The following is a 12852-nucleotide window of genomic DNA, read 5'->3' as shown; positions in this document are numbered from 1 at the left end:
CAGAAGATATAGACCTGATTTGTGAAATTTCAGAGGGAAGTTTAAAGACTCTGTCAGGGCCATTTGTTATTTTGAACTAAGATTCTGTGGTTCTGGCTGGCTGGGCTGAAAAATCTGCTGTGATAACAAGATACTGGAACTACTAAAGTGAAACAGCTTTGCTGGGATACTTGATGCTGGAGCTAAGAAAGTAGTGGTGATTAAGAAGAGATCAGCATCACTGAGGTGAAATTTTCTGGGAAGTGCTTCTTGAGGGCATAGAGAAGGTGTGTTCCAGAGGCAGCCATGGTCGTACCTCACGCTGGCAGCCAGACTTAGTAAAGTGTGTCACCAAAGTGATACTGGTTTTCAAGGCATAAAGGGGTTATGGAGAATAGATGGGGCTTGTCTTGGCATTGTAAGAGGCCAGGAGAGTCCCTTAGTGAAGGTGCAGCCTTAGTGGCAATTGAAGGCCTAGGACTGAAGGGATCATATAAAGAAGCTGAGGCTTGGCACCATAAATAAAACATTTTAGAGTCTATTGGTAAAAGTACAATGCAGTTGCAGCAGAAGATCCCAGCATTTTGGCAATGCTAGTACCATGGGATGACCACCAAAAACATGGGCCTGGAAAACAAGCTATGTGTGCTGCAGAGGGCAGAGCCAAAGAAGCAGAGGAGTCCAGGGGATTGTAAGTGAATCCCAGCCTATGGATGGTTGGAATTTGGTTTTGCTTTGATCTAATTGTGACTGTGCCCTGATTTTTCCCTCTTGAAGTAAGAAAGTATTTTACTGGAATTCACATTTGGGAGACTGAATTTTAAAAGACTTCATATTTTAAAAGAGATTGGCTATTTTAAATCAACTAAAATTGTAATGTTTTTGAATTTGTAAGGATTGTGGGACTTCTAAAGTTATTCATATTTTTAATGTATGTGGTGGAATGTAATTTAAGATGTGTTATATTCATTTATGCTGTGGAACCTTTGTTTAATGATGCAAAAATGTGTTGCATTCTTTTATGATGCATTTGTTTAACTCTGTAAAGCTGTGTTACTTTGCATGTTTAAAGCACCTAATTGGTCTAGTGAACAGCCAATAGCTAGGCAGGAGAAAGGATAGGCAGGGCTGGTATGCATAGAGAATAAATAGGAGAAAAGAAAAGAGGAGGAGTGAGAGAATGAGAGGACATCAGATCAGCCATCCAGCTGTACAACCAGCCATGGAATAAGAAGAAAAGAAAGGAATATAGAAAAACAATAAAAGGTAAAAGCTCAGAGGTAGATGGGATAATTTTAGTTAAGAAAATCTGGCTAGAAATAAGCTAAGGCTAAGAATTCATAAGTAAGAATCAGTCTCTGAGTACTTATTTGGGACTGAGTAGCAGGTCCCCAAAGAGCAAAGAGTTAAAAAAAAAAAAAAAAAAAAAAAAAACCTGACTACCAATCTGAGATCTTGGGGAAGTATAAGAAAGGAAGTGTGTGGCTTAATAGTGATGTTTGTATGTCAAGTTAACAAGGGGTCAGTTGTACTGGCTGGTTTTATGTGTCAACTTGTCACAAGTTAGAGTCCTCAAAGAGGAAGGAGCCTCAGTGGAAGAAATGCCTCCATGAGATCCATCTGTAAGGCATTTGCTCAGTGATCAATGTGGAAATGCCGAGCCCATTGTGGGTAGTGCCATTCCTGGGCTGTTGGTCCTAGGTTCTATAAGAAGGCAGGCTTAGCAAGCCAGGGAAAGCAAGCCAGTAAACACCACCCCTCTGTGGCCTCTGCATGATCTCCTACCCCTAGGATCTTGCCCTGTTTGAGTTCCTGGCCTGACTTCTTTCAGTGATGAAGAGTAATGTTTCCTCCTCAGCTTACTTTTTGGTCATGGTGTTTCATCACAGCAAGAGAACCCTAGCTAAGACAGTCACCAAAGACTTGGATCCACCTTCAGCTGACACTAAACGCTTTGCTAATGTAAGTTCTACCCTTGTCCATCATTGTTTCTCATGTATTTGCTAACCCACAGTTCAGCAACTTTACCATTCAAAATCCTATTCCATTGTTTTGACATGTTCCCAAGCAATTTAACTCTTTGTTGAATTACTATATAAACTAGGCTTATAAACCACCTTTCAGAACATTACTTCATGTATGAGGTACATCCATTTTATATACAAAATAAATGTTTTATAAATATTGCTAAATAGAAGATTGTGATCCAACTGTATTTTATCTATAAGACATTTATTTCAAATAGAACTATGACTATGATTTTTAAATAGGTTTGATCAGGGTATCTTCATTGCTATTATACCTTGTTCTCATTTGTTCCCATTTATTCCAGCATTACCCCTTCTCATTCCTCCAGCTGCTTCTTTTCTGCTTTTCCCCCAATAGTGCCAGCTGTGTTTCTCCTCCCCTTTTCACTGAGAGTTTTTTCATATAATATATTCTGATCATGCTTCCTTCCCCTCTACCTCCTCCCAGATTCTCCTTATATCCCCAACTCCTGAAACATACAGTCTTTCTTTCTCTCCCTCTCTTCACAAACAGGCAAATAAATTTAAAAGAAAACTAAATAAAAAATATACACACCAACCCCCCTGAAAAAATTTCACAAACTCACACTATTGAAAAACAAAATATACAACTAAAAAACAATAAGGCAAAAATTCCAAAACAAAGCCATGTAAAACAAAAAGTCTACAAAAGTCTGAAAACATACATATTGAGTTCATTTTATGTTAGCCATCTACTGTTGGACATGGAACATTGTGGTAAACGTACCTAGTTAGATTCCACTAGAGTAAAATAATTTTTGCAAGTGTCAGTAGCAGACAAATTTTGAGTTAGCAATGGCAGCCCATGTCCACTTCCCCTGTCAGCATTGGAACCCCATTTGACTTGAACTGTGAGGTTTCTGTGCATGCTGCCACAGTCTCTGTGAGTTCATATGTGCATCAGTCCTGTTGTATCTGGAGGACACTTTCTTTGGAGTCATGCATCCCCTCTGCCTCTTACAATGTTTCCCCCCTCTTCTTCTGCACAGTTTCCTGATCCCCGAGGGGATACATTTGATGAAGAGATCCCCTACAGGACAGACTATTCCAAAAGTCTCTCATCCTCTGTACATTGCCCAGTGTGGGTCTCTATGTTAGTTCCCATCTACTAAAAGAAGAAATCTGATCTATGGGTAAAACAGAACATCAAAGAGAGTCATTTTATTACTATATTCCTTTAGCAGAACAGTATTTGGTGATCCCTAAACCTATAGTATATCCACTTTCTACCCAAGAAAGTGTCAGGCATGCATTCCATCCTGTGAAGTGAGACTTAAATCCAGTCAGAAGGTGGTTGGTTGCCACTATTGAACCAACATATATATCATGCAAGCTGGTCATCTTTGTAGATAGCAGTATTTGTAGCTGGGTTGATATTTACCTTCCTCCTCTTGTATCCTACAGAGCACTTTCAGTACCATGAACACCAGTCACCAGGGGTGAAAGCTCTCATTAGGTACCAGTTTGATTGCACCAAGTCAAATGAGATATGTAAGTATTGTCTGAAGCAATAGGGCCTTATTATCACTTTCTGAAGAGAAACCAATAGTGATGGACGTTTGGAGATGGTCATAGAGCCTCTTTGTACAGTGATTCAACTAGATAAAAGCTATTCCTAGTAAATGGTGGGGAAACATGTCTAGTTGGGGTATTATCTCCCTATTACCTGGTAACTCCATTTAGATTGCTTTGTTTATATATATGGTTTAGGAAGATTCTACATTAGTAAGTTTCTATATGGCCTTCAAATGGTCCTTAATGTTAGTTATCTTTTCTCATACTCCCTTCTTACTTCTCTTTTCCATTCCCCTCCCCATTCAGTCCTCTAATTCTAGTCACTCCATAACTATACATTCTATTTCTTCTTTTATTTTTTGGGGGGGGAGATCCTCCTTTTCCAACAATATCTTATTCTATACCCAACTTCTGTGGTTATTAAGATTGTAGGACACATATTGAAGGTTTAAAAGCTAACATCCACATAGAAGAGAAAACATATAAAATTTGTCTTTTTGGATCTGGGCCACCTCACTCAGTGATTTTTTTTTCTAGCCCAAACAATATACCTCTGAATTTCTTAATTTTTATAAACAGCTGAACAATATTCTGTTATGTAAATGTACCACATTTTCATTATCCACTCACCAATTGATGGACATCTAGGCTGTTTTCAATTTCTAGCTATTACTAATAGAACAGCAATGAACATGGATGAGCAAGTGTCTCTGTAATGCAATGTGGAGCTATTTGGAAATATGTTATATATACCATTTGTTTAAGATGTTATTTTTTAGTGTGTATTTTTGGCTTCTTTGTCAAAAACAAGGGGTCATTTTGTCCAAGGTGTATAGGTTTATGTCTGCATCTTCAGTTTCATTCCATTAATCAACCTGTCTGTCTTTATGCCAATATCCTTCTGATTTTATTACTATATCTCTGTAATACAACTTGAAGTTAGGATGGGTGATACTTTCAGCAGCAATATTATTATTCAGGACTGTTTTAGCTATTTTGGATTTTATGTTTTCATGTCCATCTAAAAAGATGAAAATTGTCCATTTGATTTCTGTGAAAATTGTGTGGGAATTTTGATGGGTACTGTATTGAATTTGTTTTTGTAGGATGGCCATTTTCTCTACACTAATCCTACTGATCTATAAGTATGGGAAATTTTGTATTGTCTGGTATCTTTTATTTCTTCTTCGGTATCTTAAAGTTTTTATTATACAAGTCATTTACTTACTTGGTTAGAGTGATTTCAAGCCTTTTTTAGGTTATTGTGAAAGGTACTGCTTCCTTGATTGCTTTTTTGGTTTATTTTATTGTTTGTATATAGGAAGGCTACTGGTTTTTGTGTGTTAATTTGGTATTCTGATACTTTACTAAAAGTCTTTTTCAGCTGTGGAAGTTCCCTGGTGGACTGACTCTTCAGGGTCTTTTATGTATGAAATACTATCATCTACAAACAAAGACACTTAACTACATGCTTCCCTATTTGTGTCCCTTGATGTCCTTCAGTTGTCTTATTGTTCGAGCTAAAACTTCAAGGACTATATTAAGTGGATATGAAAAGAATGGGCATCTTTGTCTTGTTCCTGAGCTTCTCTCTATTAGATGTTGGCTATATATTTGATGTATGTTATCATTATTATGTTGAGGTATGCCCCTTGTATCCCTAGTCTTTCTAGGACTTTCATCATAAAGTGCTGTTGGCTTTTAAGAGCCTTTTTGGCATCTAATGAGTTAAGCATATGGATTTTGTCTTTCATTTAATTTATAATATATTACATTTATGGATTTACATATACTGAATCATCCCTTCATCTCTGGAATAAAGTCAGCTTGATCATAGAGAATGATCTTTTTAATGTGTTCTTGAATTCAATTTGGTATTTTGTTGAGAATTTTTGCATTTTGCTCATATGGCAAAGTGGTCTGTAATTTTCTTTCTTTGTTGAGTCTTTGTGTGGATTATATATCAATGTAATTTGAGCTTCATAAAAAGTTTAAAAATGTAAATCAGACTCCAGCAATTTTTGTTGTATGATTTTGGATTTTTGTAAAGTGTAATTGTCCTTGTACAAAGTGCTCATATTTAACTATGAACTGCTTTAAAATCACTATCAATTATAAAGGAAATGTTTGGCTTGTTGTGTGACACAACAGATACAGTCAGTCATGCTGTGTTTGGGCTTGGGGTTCGGATAGGAAAGCAGCAGCCACATAGCTAGATGTTCATGTGCACACGGCAATGAAGACTTCCAAAATCTTACAAAGCTCAACATCCAGGGAGTTAGAGAAAGCTGTCTGTATTCTGGCAAGGGATTGGCTTGTTAATACAGCCATCCCTCTTACCTGTCTCTAGGATGTCCTCTCCTTGCAGCCGAGAGTATTGCAGGTGAGACCATATATTCAAGAGAGTGTCAAGTTGGGGCTAAAATGCCTTGATTCTTTGCACCTCTTTATGAGTCCTTACATTCAGTTACTAATCGGTAAGCAGCAGCTTCCTACACAATAGGAGACTGCCACATTTTTTTCCTATCATGCTTGGCTGGGCCTGATGCTGTTCCTAGTAAGATATTCTGAATTCCATTTTATCAATAAAGCTTGGTTTAACAAACAAGAAAAAAAGTTAGAAAATGCTCCTTCAGCTTCAACTTTGTAGAACAATATCAAGAGTATTTGTGGTACTCTCTTGAAAGTCTGAACCCATCTGGCCCTGGGCTTGCTATCTTGCTTGCTTTATCTGTTGGGAGACATTTAATTGCAGCTTTTACTTAATCATTTGTGCAATTATAGATTATAAAAGGTGCAGCCTTTTTTTTTTTTTCCAATAAGTGGCAGCCATTCCAATTCACCCTCAGACCATGTCAGTCTTCTCCTTCCCCTCGCTGACTCTACACATCATCTTTGGGACCTGAACTTCACTAGAGCTGGACTCCAGCAACAAATTTTGTTCCTTCATTTCCAGTGTTAAAGGGCTTAGATGGTTCTTCCCTTCCAGATTCTCTGCCCATATGTACTCCTTTGTCTTAGGCTGGTTCAATGCCCTATATACAGCTTTCTGTGGCAAATATATTATGGCTCTGGCACCTCTAATATTTTGGGTTCTCCAAAGAAATCCAGACTTCACTTCAGTAGCTTCATACAATGGCCCTTCAGGGTTTTTTGCCATTTCAGAGCCTTCATGCAGACTAGTCTGCCACACATTCCCTGTCCTCAGCAGCTCTCTTTAACTGCAGAAGAAGATTCCACAGACCCTTTGACTACTCAAAATCCAGAACCAGATGGACAACACTGCCACATTTGATAGCCTCCTTGCAATAGAGCATGATTTTCTTTAAATACATTTGTAGCAGCTTTCATATGTTCTATTTTTTAGGAGGAGAAAATTCCATAGGCTTTTTCCTTTCACAGGTTGAAAGTTTAGCTGGGTAACATCTTTTCCTGAGTGTATCTCTCCCTTTATTTCATTGAAGATTTGTGCTCTCCTTAATTTCTTTATCCCTTTCAGCATAAACCTTGGCTCCACAATAAATCTCCTAGCATTCTTTTATTCTTTTAACTGTATGTTTTGTTTTTCTTTTTGCCTTGCTTGCTTTTTACTGTAGACCTGTCTCTCAATGATTACTAGTAACCATGCAACAGAGTCAATATTAAGCTGTCTTAAATTTTCCTTTGCTATACACATTAGTTTATTACTTTCAACTTATCCTCAGGCAATTTCTTAGGACAAGTACAAAAGACAGGCACATTATTTGCCAAAATATCACAAGAAAGATCCCTAGCCACATAATTAATTTTCTTCCCCTCTGAAACCTCTCATGCTGGGAGTCTGCAATCAACACAGTTCTCAGCACCACTGTCTTCCAGGTTCATACTAGAATGGCCTATTAAGCTTTGCTTGCAGGATTCAATCACTTTCCTAGGCCAAGTCCCAAAGTCTTCCATGTTCCTCCAAAAGGCCACATTATCATGTCTGTCACAGCAACTATCCACTTCTTGGAACCAATTTATGATGTAATTACTTTCCTTTTTGTAAAAACAAAACTACAAAAAAAAAAAACATAACCAAAGAAATTTATAAAAGCAAGTCGACAATTAGATTATAGCTTCAGAGGGTTATCATCCAACATTGCAGAGCAAGGATCTGATGATGCCAAGAACATGAAAGACCCCATCTTTATTTCATAAGCAGGAAGCAGAGAAAGCGAATGCTGGAAATGGCACCAATCTTTTGAAACCTCAAATTTCTTCCCTAATGTCACACCTCCTCTGAAAAGACCAGACCTCCTAATCATTCCAAAACAGATCCACCAATAGGAACAAAGTTACCAAATACATGAAACTAAAAGAGCCATTCCCATTCAAACTTCCACACCAAGAACACTTGGAATTGGATTGACTCAATGATCATTGCCTCTTTACAACTTTACTTAAAGACTCCTAAATTTTAATGATTGCAGAGTTAAATACACCATTCACCAAGACATAAAACTGGAAATAAGGGGTCTAGTCATGAGATCACATTTACTGCTAATAAGAAATAAGCAGAATTTTTATTTTAAGCATTATAGAAGAATTAAGGTGTTTTCCTCTTTAAAAAAAAATTCAAAGAGCTTTAACCTAATTAGCATATGTCCCCTAAATTCCAGAGCTCACATCTAAGCCTAACAGATTACTATGTCACTAAGGATGTATTTTCACACACCTTCTTTGAAGCAGATGCTATACAGACAGCCATGTTTTAATGTTTAAATCATCATTTATCTATGATCATTTTTAAGATTTATTTATTTATTATGTATTCACATGACAGAAGAGGACACCAGATCTTATTATAGGTGGTTCTGAGCCACCATGTGATTGCTGGGAATTGAACTCAGGACTTCTGGAAGAGCAGCCAATGCTCTTAACCTCTGAGCCATCTTTCCAGTCCCAAACTATGATTTTTAACAGTAATACAAGTACATACATAACTATGCATTTCTCAATGCTCCCAAGTATTCTCTTTACAGAAATGGAGAAATATTATTTAGTTGAAGCTTTTCCCCTTAGTCAGTTGGGACTAATTAACTAATGAGGGCAAGCAATATTACAGTCTACGGAAAGGAAACATGACAACCCATCTCAATTCCTAGACCATCTGGCAAAGGCCCTTTTACAATACACCAATCTGGATCCTGGGGCCCCAAATAGAAAATAACTTCTTTTGACCTACTTCTTCTCGCAGTTTCCCTAATATTAGGATCAAACTTAAATGTCTAGAGAAAGGACCCCTGACTCCACAGGCAGAAGTCTTAGTGGTGACTTTAAGGGGTACCATGGGAGAGATGAAAAAGCCTCAAAACAAAAATACCTGGTGCTAGTAAAGGCCTTTCAACTGGCCATAGCAATTGCCCTACCTCTCTGGCCTCCCACAACCTGAGAACCTCCTGATCCCTGTTTCAGATGTACCTGTCTCATCCCTGTAAACCATCCAGATCATGTTCAAGGTGCCATCAAGAAGGGCATTTGGGTGTTGACTGCTCCCATGTCCTTCACAGCATGGAGATATCAAGCCCAGGTGGCCCTTAGGCTGAATTCCTGGGAACCTGGGCTCCCTTGGCCTGACCACCACCATGTCTGACTTGGAGCCTTGGGTAAACAACACAGTATCAAGGAGATTTCTCTCTCTCCTCCTTCTGGACACCAGGGCCACCTATTTAGTACTCATGGAGTTATAGGTACCCACACATTCTTGTTCCTCTATCATCAGGGTAGGGCCACAGCTTTACCAGCCTCATCAAACCCCATCAAATTTATCACCCAGACTCAATACCCACTCTCTTTCTATAGCCTGGGGACCTTAAACCTCTTATCTCTGACCTTTTAAGAATCTGATACACCCTTGGGGCTGTCCACCACTTGAGCATTGATCCTGCAATGATCTTCAGGTCCCCACCACTCATGCAATTTTACTTACTAAGACACCTGTGCTCCCCCAGCTATTTTCTATTCTACTGTTCTAATTCTCTCTCTCCTTCCATTCGGTTAAGTGTCACTACAGAGTTCCTTGCTTTGTTTACTTTTACTGTGAAAACCACACAGATGTTCTGGATACCTTTCCTTGCAGGACACCTTTTTCTTCAGAGCTGTCAGTATAGCCTGGCTTCTGACAGCCAGGATACCTTTGCTCCAGATCTCTAACATTTATATTTTGGTGCAGAAACACAAGACCAACTACTTCCCCAGCTATTTACCATAGGTTTTCCTCTCAGTTCATCCAGTATCTCCAATGGGTGGCTCAGACCATCCTTACCCTCCTGGGTCAAATAGACTCACTGGGAAACCATAAGTGCTACAAAATCAGTGAGAATTAGATTCACTAACAGGAAAAAAAAAAAGTGAGTGGTCTTCCTCAGGGAGGAATGTTGCTTCTATGTCAACGAGTTAGCTAAAGTAAAAGATAAGATCTGACATATCCAGATGGATCTCCAAAAAAAAAAAAAAAAAAGAAAGAACTTGATGCCTCTGACTAGTGGCTCATGGACCATCCAATGTGGAATTGGATGTTACCCTTCTTAACCCCCTTTCTCCTGCTTTTCTTAATCCTACTAGCTGCACCCTGCCTTATAAACTCTTTATCTGGATTTCTTCAACAACAGATTCAAAAGATCTCTAACCAGACTTTTCATCAGTTGCTAGTACAGGATTAATAGCCCCTAACCACAGAGCCAGAGGCCAGCAACTCCCAATTATACCTGATTGTGAAGATCAAGTTGGCCCAAAGGACTTCAATGCCCTGATTCAGCAGGAAGTAGTCTAATGATAACATATCCCATTTTCCCATGACCTAATTGTTTACCAATAAGAAACAAGAAAGGGGGAATGTAAGCCCCTCTAGCCACACAAATTGCCAGGCCCCTCCCACAAGGACATTTAACTGCCAGGTTCCACCCAAGGAATATTCTAACTACTCTTAATGCTGGATCCTGCTTCCATCCTACAGAATAAAAAGCCTATCTTTGGACATGAAATCCCACCAATCTCTACCCTGGAAAGTTCCATCCTATTTCCAAGAAACTCTATACAAGCCTTGTATCCTGTTCAATTTGCTGTTTCCAAGCAGAAGCAACCATACTCTCAGTTTTTTTTTTCCCTCCCAATAAATTTCTTGTGTGAGGTTTGTTGTGTGGTGTGACTTTGTGGTATTCCTTAGCTTCTGGCTACCAGGAGACCTTTCTATCTGAGCTCTAATGCTTACATTAGTGACTCTGTAAGTTCATAGCACTTACAAAATGTCTCACTGAAACTTGAATCTTGAAGAAATTTTGTAGAAAAGTTTGTGTAAAATAGGAATGATATGATATCCTTACCCCCTTACAATGCCAGGAAGGGGAGCATCCAGAATTAGTGTGGCCAATACGAATCTTAAATGGCTTTCCTATATCCCCAACTGTGATCTATAAAAAAGTCAAGAAAACATGTTTTAGTTATACTTTTTAATACAGCTGAGACAAGAACATTGCATACTGATAAAGAGATCAATTCATAAAGACATCAGAATGACAAACATGTACACAATCCACAGAGCACTGAACCATACAAAGCCAAAAGTGTAGTGCTATATATTGAGCCCAAGGCCCTACATATGCTGAGAACATGCTGTGTTACTAAGTTACCTTTCCCAAGGAAGCAAAATTTAACAAGTCTGTGTAATGAAACACAAAGTCCACTATAATAAACTGTGGAAATATGGTTTAAATAATAGATAAAATAAACAGAATCAGAAGGAAGTACAGCATATCAGCTTGGCCTAGCATCTATCCAACATTCATTCAACAAGAAATATAAAATCTTCTCAACTATGCATAAAACCTTCCTTATATAAATGATGTGTTATATGATGCTGGTTCTTGACATTTTAAAAAAGATTATGAGTGGGCATGGTGGTACATACCTGTAATTCCAGCACCCAGAAGGAAAAGGTTTCCAAGTATGAGATCAGCCTGGTCTTACACAGTAAATTGAAATCCCATACTATATAGCAATACATGGACAAAAAAAAAAAAGGGAGGGAGGAGATTTTTAAAACAAACATGCGTGTGTGTGTGTGTGTGTGTGTGTGTGTGTGTAATTTTATATTACATGTATAAAATACATTATCTAAACACAGTGGAATATAACCAGAAATAAATAATAGAAGGAAAATTGGAAAAGTTGTATGTGAATTAAACAGCATATTCTCAATGAGTTGGTCAAACAAGGAATTCCACAGTAATTATAAAACACATGGAGATAACTAAACCAAAGCACAATATATGGAAGATAGTGTAAGCCAAGCTCATAAGGAAATTCATAACTGTAACCACATATACAAAAAAGAAAGAAAAACCTTAAATGTGTAGCCCATCTTTCTACCTTAAAAGAAAGTTCAGGATGAATTAAACCTTGATCTAACAGAGGGAATAAAATGATAAAAATTAAACTGATTAATGCATATTAAAAAAATAAAACAATCTATCAAACAAAGACAGTTCTTCAGAAAAATTGTCAACTGAATTTACAGTCCTTTGGCTACTGTAGCTATCAAGAAAAGAGAAATATTGAAATTGATAAAACCAGAAATTTAATGAGATGTTGTGTAAAAACTTCACAAAAATAAAAGGGGTCATAAAAATACAGCATAGTTATAGAAATACTGTGTATAATGTCAACAAATTAAATTCATTAAAAATTAAATTATTAGGAATTAAATTTATTAAAAACTAAATTTACTAAGAAATTTATAGAAACACACAAACCACCAAAACTTATACAATAGACAAGACAAAAAGGTCTATAACAGATTGAATTCATAATTTAAAAACCTAGAAGCTAAGAGAAGCATAGAACATAAATCTATTTTTACACATCTGATAATCTAAAATAATATAATAATAATAATCTAAAATATATAAAGAGCTTAAAAACTGTACATAAAGAAAACAAATAAGTCAATTAAAAATGAGTATAGAAGTAACCAAAGGTTCCTCAAAAGATGAAATACAAATAATTTACACTTTAAAGAAATTTTTAACATCCTTAGTCATCAAGGGAAACCCAAATCAAAGCTACTTTGAGATTTTACTTCATACTGGTAAGAATGACCAAGATCAATAAAACAAAAGGCAGCTCATGCCAGCTAGCATGTAGAGAAATGTAGTTGGAGAGATTCTCTCCAGTTCCCACCAAGCCCCGGCAGTTCCGCAGCCCACTTATAAAATAAAAAAAAAAACAGACTCTCAGACTCTTATATTATTTAAACTGCTCAGCCTAATGGCTCAGGCTTCTTGTTATCTAG

General features: G+C 37.4%; 1 protein-coding gene across 1 annotated transcript in view; it reads right to left on the bottom strand.

The window, feature by feature from the left end:
- The window catches only part of Rp1 (RP1 axonemal microtubule associated), a 222221-nt gene that overhangs the window by 155678 nt on the left and 53691 nt on the right, over window positions 1-12852 (bottom strand). Inside the window, exon 4 of the mRNA XM_036179670.1 lies at window positions 10886-10972. Coding sequence (XP_036035563.1) covers window positions 10886-10972 — 87 coding nt within the window. The remainder of the gene's footprint in view (window positions 1-10885; window positions 10973-12852) is intronic.

The sequence above is a fragment of the Onychomys torridus genome, chromosome 2 (assembly GCF_903995425.1).
Source record: "Onychomys torridus chromosome 2, mOncTor1.1, whole genome shotgun sequence".
NCBI lineage: Eukaryota > Metazoa > Chordata > Mammalia > Rodentia > Cricetidae > Onychomys > Onychomys torridus.
The sequence above is the reverse complement of the archived record's forward strand: the minus strand, read 5'-3'. Positions and strand labels throughout refer to the sequence as shown.